The sequence below is a fragment of the Pelecanus crispus genome, chromosome 10, assembly GCF_030463565.1.
Source record: "Pelecanus crispus isolate bPelCri1 chromosome 10, bPelCri1.pri, whole genome shotgun sequence".
NCBI lineage: Eukaryota > Metazoa > Chordata > Aves > Pelecaniformes > Pelecanidae > Pelecanus > Pelecanus crispus.
Window position 1 is genome coordinate 4,633,100 of NC_134652.1, and position 20,582 is coordinate 4,653,681.

Sequence of the window (20,582 nt, forward strand, 5' to 3'; positions counted from 1 at the left end):
CTGTATGTGCACTCCGTATTTATGCTAAAATAACAAATGAGACAATAAATGAGGCTAGTGTGGCATAAAGTCATTGTAAACCCAGCGAAACCAGAATAATTATATTTATGACATTCATTTGGATGATTTACCAGTCATCCCACCCCCCCCCCTTTACAGAAAAAAAAGGCAACGATCATTTTAAGTGATACACACATTCTGCTAGTAAAAAAAGTTGAAACAAACCCCTCCTCTGTTAAAAGAGCATGCCGATAGAAGAAGGTAGACCACATCTGTTCCAATCAGGCTTCTCAAAATTATCAAAATTTCTTTGCAAGCAAAGGCCAATTTGGCTTACCATAGAAAGCTATTTTGAAGGCGGCTGATATATTTATTCCCTTTCAAAAATTAAAATTCAAGGCATGATAGTGCAAGAGGTAAGTTTTGATTTGAGAACATTATTTGTAGACTAACTGTGCTTAGTTACTACATCCCAATTTATTGTCTTAAAAGAAAATACGGCAAAAAAGCTACAAGATCTCTATAAATTTCATTTTGCCTAAGTTTACCAGTACATCCATGAACCTCATCAGTATTAGTACAACTTGATTATCCTAATGATTCCATTATAAAACTTGCAAAATGTATCACAAGGTGAATAAACCCTCTAGTGCAAGTCCTCTACATTTTGTGTGCACAGTAATCCTGTGTAGTTCCATCTCCTCCAGGTTAAATCCCCAAAATCTCTCTGTAACAATTTGAAAAAACAGTGTCATGTGGATTTTTTTCCCCCCCTATCAAATCTGAGAAGTTTGAGTGTTCCTGGAATCGCCATCAGGATATGCTGAAGGTCGTGAATCCCTTGTCTGTGAGTATTCACTGTCAGATGACTCCGTAGGTTCAAGCAAATTTTCATAATCACTGTCTTCTGATTCATCAACATTGTCACCAACCGCTCTTTGGGAAGATGGCATGGATGCTCCATTACCAGAATATTTCAATCCTGCATTTGTGGAAACATAACTGGAAGAACCTACTGCTTGAGGTCGAGGCATAAAAACATTGCTTTCTAGGAGACCATGACCCACAGTACTTTCTTGATTGGTTGCATTGAAATCGGAATACGGAGGGGGAGGATCAGAGACATCTGAATCTTCAAGTGTGCAGCCTTCCACAGCAAATCCAGTGTAGGACATTCGTGGAACAAACATAGGTTCCAAGTTATCTGTTGGCATTTGCCTGCTTAAAATTGCTTGCTGCATTCCTACAAAAGCAAAGAACAATTGGGGTACTTAATGCTTACTTTGCAATATATGCAAACTTTATGTAATCTGGCTGTAACATACCACACTCACCCAGCCCTTAGCTGTTCTCTCATCTTTCTGGTTGTTATTAAATGTTCATCCCTGGCATGGCTTTCAAACTCCAGCACTGGATCTTTTCCTCTCAGTCTCCACTACTCATCTTTGGCAATTCTGATTTTCGTATTGATGACTATACGAGCCACTATCCCTAACCGTCATGTCAAATCTTCATTACTACATCCTACTCTGAGCTTGACAAAGAACATCTTCCCTAAATTTATTAGCAGTACACCCATAAAACTCAGTATTAGCACAACTTGATTATCCTAACGATCCCATTTCAAAACCAAAATGTGTCAGAAAGCAAATAAACTAAGTGCAAGTGTGCTACGTTTTCGTGTGCACAGTCATCCTGCACGGTTCATTTCTCCCAGTTTAAGTTCCCTAAAAACACAGCTACAGGAAGTTTCCATAACCTGTTGCTCTTTCCACCTCATCACCTCCCTGTATTTCTCTGTTCCTTCTCACAGCCAAAAGTGGCTATGCTAGGGCTCATCGTGCCTGCTCCTCTCCACCTATGTCTTAGTACTGAACGCTTGACTCAATTTTGGTCAGGCAGTATCGGCTTCTACTGTTGATAGTACAACTTAAAAATCACATCTCTCTACTTTCTCTTACAATGCCCCTTGTGCTAGAGGACAATGTCACGAACACCAGCAAAGAATTTACCTTGTCTTCTTCCCTCAAATTATGATTTTAAAAACTTCCCCTCCCAATGCCTGTGATTAGCCTATCAGGCTGCTGAGACCACTGTCTATCATGCTCACTTTCTGCTAGCCAAAACATCTGTACTGACATGATATCTCGTATTTAAATTGCTAACTAGCTAGCTGAGCAAGAATCACCTTTTGAACCTGTGTTTCTATATGCCTAGCACAGCGATCCACAACCCAGGCTCTCACACTAGTGTAACACTGGTAAGGTGTGTTGTTCACCGGACCTGGAAGAGTCGGACACAATCACCAAAATCTGTTCCCTATGAAAAGCCATACAGAACAGGTAAAACCACCACTTCCATGTTTTGACTTTTATTTAAGTAATTGTCCTGTTAGACAGTTGCTATAAATACATTTGTCCACTAAGGATATGGTCTCTTTCCAATCCATGTGGTTTTAACAATCAAAGCAAGACCAAAAACCCCAGATATGTCTCGCCTTTAAGCATTTCACAGTGCCTTCGTGTTTCATAATGACTAGACAATAATCACTATGAGGATTAAAAAAAACCAGCTGAAAACCTGGCTGAAGAATGATTACAATGGTTAACAATCACATTGGAAAGATGCGTCAAGATGAAGCTCCCACAGGTCTGCACCGGAACTATACTCGCATTAACAACCTAAATGATGGAATTTAATCAGCACATGCTTATTAAAATTACAGATGGTACTATGCTACTAATAGCTGCAAGTGTAACAGACTATCAGAACAGGAATTTCAAAGTGATCTTAAATGAGATGATTTGGAAAATAATTTAAGGAAGACATGCATGGGAATAATGAACTGCACAAACTGCAAAATGAGAAAGAGTTACATCCTTCTGCAGAAAAGAAACACAGGTTGACTGTTGGTGTATGTAAACTATAAATATCAACATGAATTAAATGTGTTCAGTCGTTGAGAAATAGGTGAGTATTATTTCAGTATGTACTGTAATGGTTAGAGACTACAATTGGAATACTACATCTAATCTTGAACACCACAGTTTAAGAAATAGGGAAAAACTGGAGAAACTCTACAAAAGAAAAGGACTTGTTAGAGGTGGAGATATCATGACCTGAAAGGAAAGACTGCAATAACTGGGATAATTAGAGAAGACTGAGAAAACAGTTTCAGTCTTCAAATGTGCGTAAGAGGCTGCTGTGGAAAGGTAAGCAGAAGGCAGCTTAAATTAGAGTAGCATACATTATACATGAGGAAAAACTGCCTTGCAGGAAGGTTTGTTAAGCACTGGGAGAGACTGAAGTTTTTGACTGGTTTCTAACTGGTTATTAAACTTCAAACATCTGTCAGAATTGACACCGGTATATGTAAAGCTGCCTTGCAGCTAGGTGACTGACAAAATGGTATCAGCTCTACTTACTGTAACACCATACTTCTGGAAAAAGCAAAAATAAAAATCAAGGCTGAAGAGTTCCTTTAATCAAGTCAATACGATATCTCTTCAGTAATAAAAAGAGCATATTCCCTCAAGTGGCCACATAACAGCACTCCATTTTTGGTCCACAATACGAGAACTGCAGTGGGAGGTTTCCTGGCATCTGGGAATGGTACAGCACTCACTATACCCTAGAACATGCTACTACATGTACAAAATTATTTCAGTGACCTGGCAAGTAAAGTCTCAACTGACTTTTACGCTAGAGCGTTAAAGTCATAACCTGTTAACCAAAAATTTGTAAGAATAACAAGCTTTCACACAACACTACCGCAGGAATTTGAACCAAATGCTCCCTTTTCCTCCAGCTCAGAGAATGATTAATTGGAACATTTAACTCACTAAAAACAAGGAAATTCTCCCGATACTGAGAAAGTGAGAGAACAGAAGGCCAGCTTCAGTATTTAGCTACTCACATCTAAAAATACTGCAGAGATACAAGCTGCATGTTTTCTTGTTTCAGCCCTCTCACATGATTACCTGCTCTGGCATAAATTTTCAGCGCAGCATTTGCATCTCGCTGCTAGTATCTAGAGGCTCGCACCGACTGCTCTTCCTCCTCCTCCCCCATCTTTTGCCATATGGGCTGGAATCGGCTCCAGTCACGCTAAATACCCATCTCTACTTCTCGCTAGCGCGCGTAGTAGCGGTTCCCTGGCTGTTTCATCTACAGCCAAGCAGGAAACAACAGTGCCTCATCCCACTTCCATCTTTCAAATGGTCTGTGGCTGATGCTGGATCTTTACATTATCGTTGAGGTTCAGAGAAGGAAGAACCTGGGCTGACAGGCCAAACTCTGCTCTAAAACGCTCACGTGGTAACAGTACCTTGCTGCCTGGAGAAAATTAAAATGTCCAGTCATAGCAGCAGAGGGGCCTATCGCACATTTTAGGGTGTTAACCCATCTTTTAGTCTCAGACACAGCTTTATTATTTGTGTATCTTGTTATCTAAACAACATCTCACAGCTAAAATTATAAAATTTGGTTACTTGCTTATCATTTCAAAACATGGAAAAAAGAGGCATTGTTTGCTGAAATATGTAATTTGCTTTTTTTTTTTTTTTTTTAGATGTCACTTCCCCTTTGCCTGTTCTCTGTTCCTGCTCTCTACCTTCAGCCTTCCCTTACACTCACAAATTAAATTAGATCAGCAATGTCTCCTTGGAAAGATCCAGACTCTTGACAAAACCTAGCTACTGCTAAGCAAAAGTCTCCTGAAGCCATATTCAATTTTTAGGAAGGAGGGACAGTGTGGCAACCAGCCAAGTATGCTCACACAACTGGTCTCACTGATTCAGAAAGTTATGGAGCAGCAAAAAAAAGATGAACATAAACCTATTACTGGCCTTCCTTACAAGTCCTAAATACATACTATGAAAACTTGTCCTATCAATACAGAATGCAGAACCAACCCTAATAAAAACATGGATTTTTAGATGAGACTTATTTGCACCATGGAAACTTAAACCCAATCAACTCGATACTTAATACAGGTCTTCAAAACACAGCAGAAGTATAATTTCTGCATTCAGAGCTTCACTAGAAAGAGAAGGCTGTCATGCTTGTATTGCCTTGAATAAATCAAAGAATTACCTGATTCAGCTTCCCCCAAAATTAATCCCCCAACACACTGCAAGGACGACAATACTTCAGTAGCCTCATGGAACTAAAACTTGGAACTTGTATCCGTGATGATATGGGACTTGAAATAGATAGGCAAATTCCACAATATCCTGCATTTAAATAGTTTCTTCCACTTTCTAGCACGTAATCCTGAAGACAGGAATGACTCCAAAATAGACTTTTGGAAACATTTACTTCAACATTGAAAAGTGGTATTTCAATGCTAACCATGTTCACCAGTAAGTCACCAAATAATGCAAAAAAATGCTGACTGAATTAGGATTCAGTAACTATTAAGTGGGAGAGGAGGATAAAAATGTAGATGGTCATCTCTAAATCAGCAGTGAAAAACCTGATACATCCACTAAAAGCTACAAGGTCGAAAATCATCTAGACAACACTTCAGATGATCTGCATCAATATTCATCACTTATTTTATTTAAGCACTCATTTTCCTTCAACCAATTGGTCTGGTGTCCAATAATATAACTGAACTCTAACTTAATTGGTGCTGGGCTTGTATTTGGGGATAGGGTTGGGGAGTGGGAAAGGGAATAAAGATTTAAAAAACACGTTGACAGCCACTGGCCTGTAAACACCGTACCCTGTTTCTATTTAAGACTTCAAAAAGAATCTCTCCAGCGTTTAGATTTGCTTTTTCCATTCCTGGCTTTGCTCCACTTTTCCTTTCCTACAACCGATCTTTTCCTGTGTTATTTCCAGAACTGACTTCCTCATTCTTTCTCTACAGCTTTGTCCGTCTCCTATGTTTTAAGTTTCCTAACACTGGATAACTCCTACAGAAATATCTGCAGTACACATACTTTCACAGTTCAGGTATCATTCAATGTAAATCTATCATATACCCTTCCCAAAGCAATTTTTTTTTTCTTTTGCTATGAGCTATCAAGAATACAACTCAAAATAATTCCACAGAATGTTTTGTCCTTACAGAATCTGCTTCTGAAACAAAAAAAAAAAAAAAGGCAACTTACTTATTTCTTGTTCTTTTTCATTTTTCTTTTGTGTGATTTGCCTTTTTAACTTGTTTACATCAGCTTGAAAGGATTCAACAACACGCTCACTTTTTTCTACATCTATACATACTGCCTAGGAGAAAAACATAAGATATGCTAAGATTTTGCAAGAATACATGAAAGGCTTTCATGACAACATTAATAAAGCTACTACCAGACAAGAAGCCATTAAAAGCACAAAACTAAGAGCAGGAGTTAACCATATCAGAGCATAATATTCAACCTGCAGATCGTTTTTTTTACTGGCTGTTGACAATTCCCAACTGCTGCATGATAGGAAAAGCATTTCCAAATAATTAATCATTACAAGATTTGTAATAAGATCCAAAGTTAGTTTGTCCTACTTGGTGGAAAAGACTTTTTTTTTTTTAAATACACTGTTAGCACAATAATACTACAGTAGCATGATTTTAAAATGTAGCATAAAGGTGCGTACTTTTTGCGCTAGACCAAATTTGAACTGGGGTATGAAACAGTTGACTCAAGAGACAACCATCCCAAGCTGATCTCCTAACTGATACCTCTGTTAAATAAACAAGACCCATGGATTTTTCAACAAGGTTTCCCTATATTGGTTAGGAAATGAACGTGAAATTTTCAGAGAAGGATCTAAGTTTAAAAACAGTTCTGGATATTGATTTCTTTTTTAATCTAAACATGTTATACTGGATATTGTTTACTTCTTCAGAAATTAAGTATTGGTCATTATCATTAAAACACGATCAGTTTTCAAGAGTACACAACTCTAAGAGCACTGATGAGTCTTAAGCAGTAAGTCACTAGCCATCTACTGTTTCTTCTCCAAAAGGTTACTATTAGTGATCTTCCCTACAGAGCTGAAAAACATTAACTATGCTTTCAGTTCTATGTCTAATTTTTAGAAGTTTATAAAGTTTAAACCTTCCCCTCCCAAGTAATTGGTGAATAATGCAAATACGTGTGTCAGCTGCTTTACTAGACAAATTATTTCCAGTCCTGTAGCATTCTCTGTGAATCAGTCACTTTAAAGATAAAAGTTCCTCAAGCTAGCTAACACCTAAGTTACTTTTAAGCTCCGTAAACAACGTATAGCAGCATGATTTACATGGTGAAATACAACAAAGTCATAGTTTTAACAGGTAGGAAGACGACGCGCTGATGATGTTACGTTTTCCATTTTTCCAGATGCCAATTCAAACAACAGCAAGAGCATGAAAGGATATATGCGCTCTTGGCAAAAACAGCATTACCGAATAATACCACTGGCTAATGGGATAGACCTCTGAAAATAAGTTTTCATGTCTCCTGAAGCCGGCATGAAAGCTGCCTGCCTTCTCGTTGCGGGTTACCCACCTTACAAGGCAGGTTAGAAAGTGGCAACTTCCACCAAGAAATAGTAGTTCTCCTGCACAAGCAGGGTCAGGGGATGGTTGGAGCGATTACTGCCTTGTTCTCCGCTACACATGCCAACCAGCAAAGCTAAGCTGGAGCAGGGACACAAATCCCTCCAGGGCAGATGTAAGGGGAAAGCCTGGAAATAAGCTGTGACTCCAGCACAATTAGCAGATGTGTGTGCTCCTGAGGCAGCGCAGCTACGCTGCTCTTCACATAGGACAAGCTGTGAATTGACAAGCTTACATCTAGCAGATTTGACACTCAAGGCGCTTTCAGATGCTTTGCCACATTTGGAGCAGGATTCACTCATGCTCTACACACAACATTCACAAGTTTTAACTAACAGATGGAGCTCTTTGCTGCATGCTACATACCAAGAGCCAGGAGTCATTTTTAAATTCACACAGGCAAGCCTTCAAACCTGCGCAAATCCTCACAGCCTTCAGCAAGGCTTTTCTTCAACGCATACGCTTAAAAATAGCTAACGTCTCCCAGAAATCGCTAAGCATTAGATCATTCTTACTTGCAAAAGAAATAATTGATGATATTCGTATCAACCACTTCTACAACAGCCACTGCAAATGCACACATTAAACAGAAACTGACACATTTCATTATTAAAGTCAGACTTATTTTCCTACAGTTCATGATAAGTATTTAGGAGCTCTAAAAATCTCCATCTCCTCCACTCCTGGTTTAACCAAAGGACAAACAAAAGATGCCACATACATAGTGACCAATACTAAGTAAAGGAAGTTACCTGTACTTTTTCCTGAAGTGCATTATAAACCTGATATATAGCCCTGATGTCCTTCATCACTCCATCTTTGTCAAAAAAATCAGTACTAAAAAAAAAAGAAAAGCAGAAATCATTAGTTAGGAAAGACAACACAAGTTTCTAGCTCATGCTGTCTTTGACTTGCTGTTAAGCAGTCTATCACTATATTTCTAAAGTGTATTTTATTTTATATTGCTAAAAACGTACCATATTCTCAAGAACCAAAATTTGGACAGCAGCATATTCGATACCAAAATTCCTTCTGGAACAGTAAAGTCCCATTTGAATAAGACTCAACTTGTACAGAAATCTTTAAGCTTGTATAATTTCACTGTTAACAGTCAGAAGAGCTACTTTGCATTTACAGCATTTAATTAAAATTACTTAAGAAAAACAACAAGACTTCAATGCTTCCAAGTCAGAGTTCAAGTTTTAAATCAAGCTTGCACACAGAATTGCTTGGGGGGGATGGAAATCAAGTGAGAAACTTCCAGCCAGGAGGCCCACAGCACCAACTGGCCATACCAACTCTGCTTCTCCGATTAGTGCACCGAGTCCTCTTTGCTCTTCTAAAAGATTCAATTCTAAGCAGGAAAAAAGCGCACTAGGAAATGACCATCCTCTTCCAGAACTAGTTTTTTCCTGCTTGAAATGCATGTTTGTAGTATTCTTTGGAAAGTACAGAACACAGAGCTTGATGACTGCACTTCATTTGCAAAGGAGAAATCCTTACCCGTGTTCCTTAATAACTTTGGCATAATTCTGAGAAGTATTTGGCACTGAAGAAACTTTGTATTCCTGTTGACTAGTGTTGCCTAGATTAGGAATAGTAAGTGACACCCTTTGATTATACCTGTGGAGAAAGTTTAGAAAGACTTCTTAATTCATATTCAAAAGATTATTTACAATAGCCTTGATATTATCCCATCTCTCTGATGATCACAATTTTAAAGCTTCTGCATTAGGTTTATTATAAAAGCTGCTAAATATTAGAAGTTGTGTTCAAAATAAACGCATGATCAAAAACTCCCTTGAGATGGACCTACCTCCATACCTCTTAGAACCTTTTAATTGTGCATTCAAACTACCACAGATACAAGAAGGGTGAAGTTACTTTCAGGTCTAAGAAACACGGTACTGACATCTGATTTCTCTTAAAATATTTTTTTTTTGTCGTTGTCTGAAGATGTAAAGACTGAAAAGAACTTTTGCTCACCCCAAAACCTTAATTTATAAATCACTTGCACAGAAAAAAGTTGTCATTGCTAACAATTGTACACCGAGACATCATTTGACAAACACAAAGCCTTCTTTACATGTAATAGTACAAACTTCAAAATAGAGTATGAAGAACAGCAATAAGAAGCAGAACAAAAAACAGGAGGACTGGTTAAAATACAGAGATTGCTTACCTTCGGTTTGGTCTAAAAAGCACATATTCTAAAGCATGTGTTGAGTTATTTGCAGTGGAAATGAAGCTGAAGAGAAGGAAGACGAGATCAGGCACTCCAAGAATGTGTGTCAGCTGTTTATGAATGATGTGCTCTCTATATGACATTTGCTGCTGAGTGTTTCTCCTAAATCTGTACCATCCAATAACGTTCTATAATCAAAGTACATCAGAAAAAAACCAAAGTGTTAACTCAGAGATAGATTTACCTTCTTCTAATAAAGTTGCTAGAACTGTGGTAGTATGTGAGTTAGCCAATAGCTTTATTACAAGGAAATCGGACTGAATTACTAGAGGCTTGCACCTAGCAAACAACCTGAAACAAGTGACAGCCTGTTGCAACACGACGATGAATTGCTCAACCTTATTGTGCTACAAACACCTGTGTGTCCTCAGTGGCATTCAAAACCCCACTTCCAATATACTTCAACTGTTTAATTTTAGCAACGAACCTTGGAGCATCTTCAAATTATTAGACTTGAGCTGTTTTCAAACACAGCGGATGTGGGTTTTCCTTAGCCTGAATATTTCAACTCACCTATTAATTCGTATTGATTTGCAAGACACTTCCAAGTGCTTCACAAACGTATTTGCAAATTCATGTCTGTTCATGAGACATATGGGACTAATCTGCTGTGTACAACAATAAAATTACCTCATTGTGTATTGAATCGGGAAAGATTCGTATTCACATCAGATAAGGCCCATTCTAATTCAATGATTATTTTGAATACAACATGCATTAAACTCCTTTACTTCATGTAGACTAACATTTGATTTAAGAGACTAATGACACATCATTAACAATTTGGTTTAGGAAGAGTCCCAGCTATCATGTAGTGATGCATTAATGAATAAATAAATGTAATAAAATGTGCTTAGTTTGTTAACAAAAGAGAATACAAGACTGTCTTTGTTCCCAGACAACAGTATTTCCTTCTTTTTTGACATTATGACAATTAATGTCATTAAATCTGTGGCGCTTTAGTCACATGACACTTCCAAGTTTTAATTTCTTTAGTTTTGCCTGCGTTCTCACCACAGATAACGCATCTTGCCAGAGTCTCCCTGCAAAGTAGGTCATAAAAAAACAAAATTCATCTGAAAACTACGGGGAGACAGACATTTTTTAATTATGTTTTTTGCCTTGTCTCTTGAAGGGGAACTTAATATGCTCTGTAGTGTTCTAGAGTAGAATTACGGGGTTACAGAATTCAGGATCTGAGACTCGAAACTCACTCCACCATTAGCAGAAAGATGTACATGTCTGTATGTATAAATATACATACAAAGCATATATGTTGTCAGCATAAACACATTAGTATCCACAAGACGAGTTTATTCCAAGAGCATTTGCTGGAAGAAACAGTCAAGAAAAAAGCATTACAATTGTCAGTGTTGCAGAAGTTGCACAGATTTAGGACTCGCTTCCCTAAAGATCCCTCCTCAGTGGAAGCCTTGTCTGTAAGCAAAAGTGCACAGTTCAGGTGGGTGAGGTGAACAGAAAGTAAAGACTGTAAATTCGATTAGCAATTGAGCAACTGTCATCACACACTCTGCATAATGATGATCACACAGTAGGCATTCTTACTCAGCGTAGTGAAAGTTAGACTTGAGTCACCTGTAGAGGACAGAAATCCCAAAAGCCCAACAGGTCATGCCTTGACAGTTAGCTCTGCTCCTAGTGAAATGCAACCAGCAGCGCTACAAGCAGCTGGAATGACATCGGTTTGCTGCTGCTTTGTAAAAATAAGTCAAACAAGAAAAAAAGGTCTTGTTTTCACCACCCCTACCTTGGACTAGCTCTGGCACTAACCAGACCTCATGAGCCAAATTCATGTACTAGTGATGCTTTCCTGCTAGGTCTACCAAGGTCCACGGTTGCCACAAATTGAACCATGCAAGTCAGTCATCTGTCTTTTTGCCAGAGCAAGCTGACCGGTGGATTCACTTCTCTACATAAGGAACCCCACCTTCAGCTCTGCTCTTCGATACATCCGTTCATGAGGACTTCTGAATCAGTTATGCGACAATTAGAAAGACAGTGCACTACAAGTATGGAATGAGATGAAACATTGAAAAAAAGGTTTGACTCTTCCCCAAATAACTACTAAAATTTCATCTTTCATACTAGTTGTGCTACTAACAACATATGCGTTACATAAAGCTATGACAACATCTGACATAACTGACAGAACAGTTTTTTCAATTTAAAACTGACAGTGCAAAAATTGCAGTTACAAGGCTGTATCATTACAACTCTTAAGAGCTCTTTAGAACAGATTTTTCAGACCATTCAGACCAGCTACATTTTTGTTGGTTTCAGCAGCAGAGTACACAATCATTATGCTCCACGTTTAGCTCAGGAATTTGAGGGGGTTAATACTAGCCCTTCACTTTTGGAGACCTAAACTTAAATCCTTTGCATTCCTTCAGGGAATTTAGATATTGCCCCCATTTTAACCTAAGTACCACAAATCCACCAATTTCTGTATAGGATAAGCCTTGGGTCAAAACAAACCATCATATTTGCGAACGAAAATATTTCTTCTAGTTAACTACCTTTTTTTTATTTCTTGTTTTCCAAAACCACTCTTTCTAATTATAAGCTCTAATGACTAGAACAGGAGGAAAAGATAGAAAACTTACTTTTCTTCGGTCTTTAAGAATCCTGTCCAAACTCTCCTCATTAACCTTGCCTGCATAGTCATAAAAGCTTGAACCAAAAAGGAAGAGAGAAAGGTAGGTACAGAGTTTACACACACACGCATTATACATAAAGTAAACGATTTATACTTTGAGCATTCTTCAAATAGATTGGCATTCTATACATTACAAAGCAACTTCTATAGTTTTACCTTTATCACCATAGGTCAGTATTACCACCACCTACTTCAGATATCCAACTCGGGCGCTACATGGAGCATGGTTAGGAGCCTAGGTTGACTGCACAGCTAATACAGACACAGTTGCTCACAGAGGAAGATGCAGAGCATTTAAATCAGATGCGTAAGACCAGCTGGTGTGAAAACTCTAACCCCTTTTAAACCACTAGTAATAAAATACAAGATACCTGTAATTATTAGTTTTAAAATGCTTTCATTGCACACATTAGTTTGATGCCTAGTATTTCACTGCCAGCCCCCACAACAAGGGGTAGGTACATAAATGGACTGTGTAATTTTATTTTGACCAGCATTCTGTAAAACCCTGCTTTGATAATAAAAGGCCTACCTGCCAAAGAAGAAAGGAAAGCAGGGCCATTTTACATGCAACTACAAATCAATTTCTTGAGCTCCAGTCCTGCAATTAGACTCACATGATTGGACCCTTGAAGCCAAAACAGTTATATTCAGGTTAGCAAGAATCCAAAGTATCATGGTCTTTCCATATGGCTCTGCTTACAGAGCTGACAAACCCTGACAAGTCGTTATTTTGAGGACACGACAGATTTTAGAATTTATAAATCTATCTACAGAGACAGGTTTATAAATTTGAGTAGATCACACTTCAGGATAAAAGGAAAAACGTTTGAAAATAGATTCCTCCTTGACTTACCTGCCAAGTCCTTAGTCTCTTTCAAGAGCTGCTATCACTAACACCTAAAGCAGTGCAGGAAAACACTCTGTTTTAGAGGTCTATGATCTCAACTCTTGTGTGTGGGGGTAAACAAAGAAACAAAAAAAACCCCACAACAGAAAGTCCTGAGCTCAGTACTTGGCTGGTAAGTAAGGGCTGAAATAAAATTTGTTTCAAGATGCAAGTTACTGTGAATATTAAGACTATAACTAATTACTAATTTGAGATACTACGTAATATTTGCATAACCTTTTCAATTCGTGTTCACAATATTTATACATGCTTGTAGGTAGCAGATATCCAATTCTTTCTCTTCCTCTGCTTTATAAGAATAGTTTTCTTATGGGATGAACAACTAGTATGTCACAAAACAGTTTCATTTGAAAACTGCAGTCAGAGAAATCAGTCTTTTTAAAATCCTTGTTTCTTATACCATTCCCACGTGTTGGTAAAAGCACCGGAACCAAGCCTGTTATATTCAATGTCAGCAATGTCAGCTTACAAGAGTACAAAGTGGATGAGCAACAGGTCTCCTCAGACTGGCTACAGTTAAGTCAAAAGGATAAGGCAGAATGGCCCAAAATCAGCATCTGCTGCAACTAACGGAACAGAGAAACCCACAGCATGCTCTGGTACTGATAAAAGCTTATATGAGCTGTCAGAGTTTCCCCTGTGGTCTGAAGTAAATAAATTCATCAGTTTTCTTGTGCAGAAAGCATGCAGTGAAATACAGACTTCTTCCCCTTCCTCCATCAGCTCAGTTACTAACAACCAAATTCTTGACTGGGGCGAAGCAGTAAACGTGATCAGTTTTGATTAGCGCTGCACAAAGCATCACTAGGAATCAGAAAGAGTCTACTTGACACTGGGATATTATCTTGATGTGTAGAGTCTCTAGCATTTAAATCATTCGGTTAAGAGTACCCTCTCTGTAATTATTAGATAGCAAATGATAGCAGCTCGTCTGTAATATAACTAATGTCGATCATAATATTTAAGGTATTGTGTCTTCTTAATTGGCTGGAAATCTCTAAATAAAGATGAGAGGAGATTAATTGGGAACTCCTTCTAAAAAGAATTTCTAGATAGCAAGTTAGAAGCCATCACTGTATAACAAGTGAAGACTATAGAGAAAAGCTACATGTAAATAGATGGAAGCTGCTAAATAGAATACATTAGACATTTAATTTAAATTCTGGAGTACAGGAGATCAGAAGGCAAAATAACTAGTAAGCTGAAAGTTTCAGAATAATTAGCTGGTGCAAGTCAGTACAACTAGCCACAAAACACCTTGATGACCCAGCAAGTTACTCAGGTTAGGGCACACAAGGTGTCCTGTGACCCAGCAGGTCCAAGCAGAGCTAACCTAAGACTACAGTGTTTTGACATTCATCCTAATTATCAGGGTGATATGATTCGGTCTGACTGCTATCCCACCTCTACTACATGAGGTCCAAATTCAAAGAGAGAGAGAGAGAAATAAGCCTAGCTACCTCAGCACCTTTTCTAACCTAAGGTTAAGTGCTACTAAAACTGTAAACTCACACTTTCATTCTCATGACTGGTGCCACTTACACATATTCCTTTAATATCATCAGATGAGCAAACAATGCAAACATTGGTAGGTACATTTGAAATGCTAATATATTTCAGTGAGCTGCTTATTTTTATATTCTGCAGCCAACACAGGAAGACAACAGAAAATGCTTACCTAAAGAGTTTTGAACAAGGCTCATGGTTATGGATTTCTGCAACAACAAACAAAAAGAGAGACATATGTCCAACTGCTCAAGGTAAAGAGAAATTACAGTGGCATATCTGGCAGGAACTTTCCACATCACAGCTACTGAGCAAATAAACATTTGTGTCAGACCACACACTGCCCTTAATGTCTCAATAACAACTGATGACACAGCACCATACCCAGAAAACCAGCTTCTCTTTCTAATCTGCCATTTTACAGAGGAAAATATTTTAACAATAAGCAAGATGTACACCTGCTCAGATACACACAGCAATATCTGAACATCACATACACACTTTTTGATACTATTTTATGGTTGTAACCACCTCACAAAGATATTTATGATTTTCTTTTCTTTTCGATACACCTTTCCACAACAGTTTACTTGCAGTCATACACGCTGTTTATTACAGCAGCAATGAATAAAAAATGGGATGGGGAAGGGCATAACTGAAATGTTATACACTGGAGTATTTAACCAGGCAAAGCAAACAGAATCTGTGGTGAGAAAAGGGGTTAAAGGCCACTCCCAAATGGTTAGCTGCAATTTATAATTCTGTTATGTAAAAGTATTAGAAAGTCACAGCAGTGGGTTTTTTTTTTATTGAAGAGATTATAATAAATGCTAGGATGCTTATTTAAGCAGCAAAGATTGCAACATGTCAGTAATCTCAGAAAAGAGAAAAAATCCAATCCACATTATCTCTCTAACACCAAGCATGACTTACTTTTTTGTGGCGTTCAGTACTCCTTTAAGGTTCTCCTCTACTCTGACTTTTTACCAAATACAGCTTATCATTTCTTCATATAATTATACCTTGATCACATAACTTTTGTCTGAAACTGTATTTGCTCAAACTGAAGAGTACTTATGTAGCAATAATATTTCAAACCCCGCTGGAGTGTTTAGCAACAACTTTTGTTTACAGACTCTTCCTTCCTGGAGAGTGACTCACCACCTGCTGTTCTGAAAGTCACAGGCTGCTCATGATTGCAATCTCAGCAGAGTCAGAATCAGCTCACAATTCCCAAGAACAACAGACTACACGCATTAGCATCTCGGCATATTTAGCCACTATCAAAACAAGGCCCTGAACACCCATGGCAGGCGTACTGCCTGAGAAACCGTGCATTTTCACTGGCAAGAACTCCTCATGATGCTGCTGTTACAGTTACTGACTTACTTTATTTGGAATTGTTTAAAAGTGTATCAGCACCGTATTTTTACGCTGGCATACAGGAATTTGTGGAAACGATTTGCTAAACAAAGTCAGCAAGTTTAATTATTCCAGTTTAGACCAATTCCTTCCAGCAAACATATTGATTACAGCTACTGAAATACGTACTCGATTCTCGTGTTATTTCATTGCTACAGAGACCTTGTCTTTTGAAAACCAGGAAGCGACAAGCCTACTGCTCAGAACACATGAAGCAGCCATCATTCTAAATTTGAGTTTTACACATTGACTTATTGTATCTATATACACAGCATATGTACTATATATACACACATATATACTCAAACACCACCGCTAAGCTTTGAGACAGCAGACACATAAGGATGTTAAAACTCGCCTGCGACGACAGTACCACAAAACTGTCAATCTTGGTTCGTGAGTTGAACTGGGAGTTCAAGAGTTAATCTTGAGGAATAAGTATTGAAGTAGAAATTTGGTAAACAAAAAAAAAATATCTAGATCTCCAGGGGCAGGTAATTTCCCTTTTCAGAAAATAACTGTAACCAGGAATATGACAAAAGTGTTATCTAAAAAAAGGAATAATTTTTACCACCACAAACACTTGGTTTATGAAACCACGCTGAGGCTGCAGTTGGTGACATCACTGTACTACACTGTCAACAATAACTAAGATCAGTTACCACTGAATAGTCACGTCTAGTTTTGTCTGAACAGCCATAGCTAGCAGCTGCCTTCCTTTATACGATACTTTGATAGTGATGATACACACACAAAAACCCCTATGCCTTTATTTTTTGTAATTTAGCTCAATGAATGAATTGTAATTAACTGATACTTCACACAGCCAATTTATGATCCATGTTTCCTTAGGAATAACCAGAACAGGAAGCTACTTAACCTGCTGGATTCTTGTATATGCAACCACCACTACTTCCAGGTGGCAGGTATCTTGAGATGTAACGTACATACTTTCACAGATCATTAGTTCTGTATCAGAATAACATCTGACAGTCAATCACAAGACGTCTGTGTATTATCTAAGCTTTATGCAGACCCTGCTATGTTATCTGGAATCAGATCCACAAACCCAAGTATGTACATATTCAGGTTTTTAAAGAAGGTTTAGATGTATTTTAACATTGGGTTATGTATATGTAAACAAAAAAACACATTTGCTTTCAGAGGTTTCCTGTTTTCTATAAACCATGCAACAGCTTCTCACTCATGTATAAAAATATCTACTTCAACAAACAACACTCAACAGCAAGATCTTAGATCTTCTTTTACTTTTCACAGCAACAACAAATCAGGTGTATAGTCCTTGTGCTTATCAACAAATTGCTTGACAAACATTCCTTGGCAAATCTTGCTGTGACAGTTCATGATGTCATCAACTACCATCCATCCATCCAAACCCTCTACTGGGAATTTGCCCCCTTCCGGTATCAGTAAATCAAGCAATGCATTTATTTTATTTTGAGCACACGCTTGTATTTAGGCAATGATATCGAGCAGGAAACTCCCTGCAGGACCAAAAGCCAAATAAATAATTTCTCCATCATGAAATGCAGATAAACGTCTTCAATGAATGATCTTTTTTCCACAAAAGGAGATGCATAAAACCCCCATGCCTAGCAAAGGACTGTTTCCTTTCCTCACATCTCACCCACCAACACACAAACACTGTAGCAAATGCTGTTCTGAAAGACTGGAACATCCTGTGCTGGTCTGACAAGTGAGGTAATTCTTACTGAACTGTTGTACTGAAAATTGAAAAACAGAACAGTACATCTTTCAGAATTTCTCAAAGTTCTATTACTTACCAATCACTTGTAGAAATTCAGTGTTGCTGATCTGTGAATCACTAATGCTAAAGGTCTCTTCTTGTCTCACCTCTCCTAGCAGAAATCCTTCCTACAATTTCGAGAAAAAAAAAAGACTAAAAATAGAAAAAAGCCACTATACAGTAATTTATTGTAACTGTCTTAGCATTAAATGGAAGAATTAAAAGAAAAATTTTGGTTGAAAGACGCATCTGGGCTGCAGAAGGTATAACCTGTCCTTAGGTTTACTGAGACTGACATTCTGATTTACCAAAACGCTTTCACAACACTACAGTTTGCCCCAAAAAATATTCTGCTGAAAGCTTCTATAGGTAACGCATAATTTATATACGGGAAACACAGATCACATAAAGAAGCAGTCCCAGCTACACAGGCACGGGGGGGATGAGGAGGCCTGAGCAAGGTGCACGGCACCACTGCTGCTCTCTTCCTTCGAAGCGAAGGGGAAGTGGAGTTTGCATCTGCAGAAGCTGACTCAAATTTACATAGGGAGATTGGGCTGGACTTTGAACAACACCAGGGATCACAAAATTCAGAACTTTAAATCACCTTTAATTCTCCGTCCCAACCCAAAATGAGGAAGGGGAATAAGCGGGCATCGGGTGGTTTTGGCATAAGCACTGGATCGGCCGCGCCGTTTCCTGGTGCGGAGGTAAGGGAGCAAGCTCAGACTAGAAGCTTGTCAACAGAAGAGAAGGATTTAGAAACACGCCGGTTCCGCACTGTAACCAGGACCGGCTGCCGGTGCTGGAAAGCCAGCGCCGCCGCAACACGCACGCAAACAGACGCGACCGCTCCACCCGCGTTCCCCGCCTGCAGCCGATTTCCAGCGGGCCCCGGCAGCCCCGCACCCGCGGGCTGCGGCCCCCGGCGCCCCACGTCCACCGCAGCCGCGCAGGGCGGCCCCGCCAACAGCGGGACCCAGCGGGTCTGCAGGCCACCCCCGCCCCGTCCCTTCCCAAACCGCGACCGGGCGGCCCCCCCCGGCCACCTCTACCGGCGAGGGGCACCGCTATGTCGCCGGCAGAAGCCGAGCGGGGCCGCTGCCGCCGGCCGCTACCCCCGGCCGGGGCCCGACCGGCGGCGGCCCAGCCCGGCCGCTGCTCGGGGAGGGAAGCGAACCCCGGAGCCCGAGAGACGGCCCCGCCGCGCCGCGCCGCGCCGGGAGGTATGGGCGCCGGGCACGTACGTGGTCGGCGCTGCTGTTGGCGCTGTAGTAGCAGACGGAACTGAACGTGTAGCCCGAGATGGAAGCCGCCATGATGGAGACCACCGCCGCCGCCGCCGCCGCGCCCACAACCCACCGCGCGGGCGCGCGCCGCCCGCCCACTTCCGGCAGCGGCGCGGGGGCTGCTGGGAAGCGTAGTCCCCTCTCTCAGCGGGGCCTAGCCCGGCCGTGGCCCCCCGGGCCGGTCAGAGCCGCCGTCCCGGGCCGGTCAGGGGGCTCAGGCCCAGCTCCATGCGGCAGCGAGCCAGCGTGGAGGCTTGGGCCGGGCCCTGCGGCCTCCTTGCCGGACTGGGCCGGGTTGGGTGGGTGCTGGGAGCCCTCCAGCCGAGCCCAGGGCCTGCCGGAGGGCCTGGAGCGCTGGCGGGAAGGTGCGCTGAGGGGAGTGAGCATCTGCAAGCGATGAGTCCTTGAGAAAACGGGTGAAATGGCATGAGGCAGCTGGGTGTTTTGTGTAGATTTCAAAGGACTGGGCGAGGAGTTGCAGAACACACGCACATGGAGCTGGCTGAGCAGCGGTGCTAGTTTGTCGCTCCTGCATGTTGGATTTTTCAGTTTGGGCGCTCCGTTATGGGATGTTTTACGCTTACTAAGCCCCGCACCCAGGATTCTTCTGTCATTTTGCTTTGCAAAGGAGAAAAGTTTTGGCTCTCGATTTTGCAAACGGCATCCTGTTGACGATGTCCTGCGCTGCTCCGAGCATCGCCAGTGCCCGCAGGCTTCACCCCAGCGCAGGGGTTTCCACACACAGATAATCCAGCAGCGGGGTGGCACCTGTACGGTACCCCCTTCCCTGCTCCTCATGCCTGAATTATTACTGGTTTGAAAATAAATGACAGAAGGCGGCAGCGGGGTGTCTTGCAAAAAGCCTTGTGACAGCGAATGCATTGATGAAATGTGAAATTCGGAACTCATGAATCATAGGACCATAGAATCATTTTAGGTTGGAAAAGACCTTTAAGATCATCCAGGCCAACCATTAACCTAACACTACCAAGTCCACCACTAAACCAATTCAGGGTAGAGTCATAACTAATTTCATGTTTCCTGGCTTGGTGGCTGGATTATTTTTTAATGAAAGTAAAAACTAGGAATCATTAAGGTTGGAAAGGATTTCTACGATCATCAGCCCAACCATCAGCCCAACACCCCCATGCCCACTAAACCATGTCCCAAAGTGCCACGTCTGCCCGTTTTTTGAACCCCTCCAGAGATGGGGACTCCACCA

General features: G+C 40.4%; 1 protein-coding gene across 1 annotated transcript; it reads right to left on the reverse strand.

Moving 5' to 3' along the window:
* Positions 1–458: 458 nt before the first annotated feature.
* On the reverse strand, positions 459–19,400 carry ABRAXAS2 (abraxas 2, BRISC complex subunit). Its single transcript, XM_075717516.1, has 9 exons — positions 19,319–19,400; positions 18,109–18,199; positions 15,054–15,090; positions 12,413–12,479; positions 9,726–9,916; positions 9,047–9,166; positions 8,296–8,380; positions 6,120–6,234; positions 459–1,243 (listed from the first exon to the last, which is right to left on the reverse strand). The coding sequence occupies exons 1-9, from the start codon at positions 19,388–19,390 to the stop codon at positions 777–779; spliced, it is 1,245 nt and encodes a 414-aa protein (XP_075573631.1). The 5' UTR covers positions 19,391–19,400; the 3' UTR covers positions 459–776.
* Positions 19,401–20,582: the final 1,182 nt, after the last annotated feature.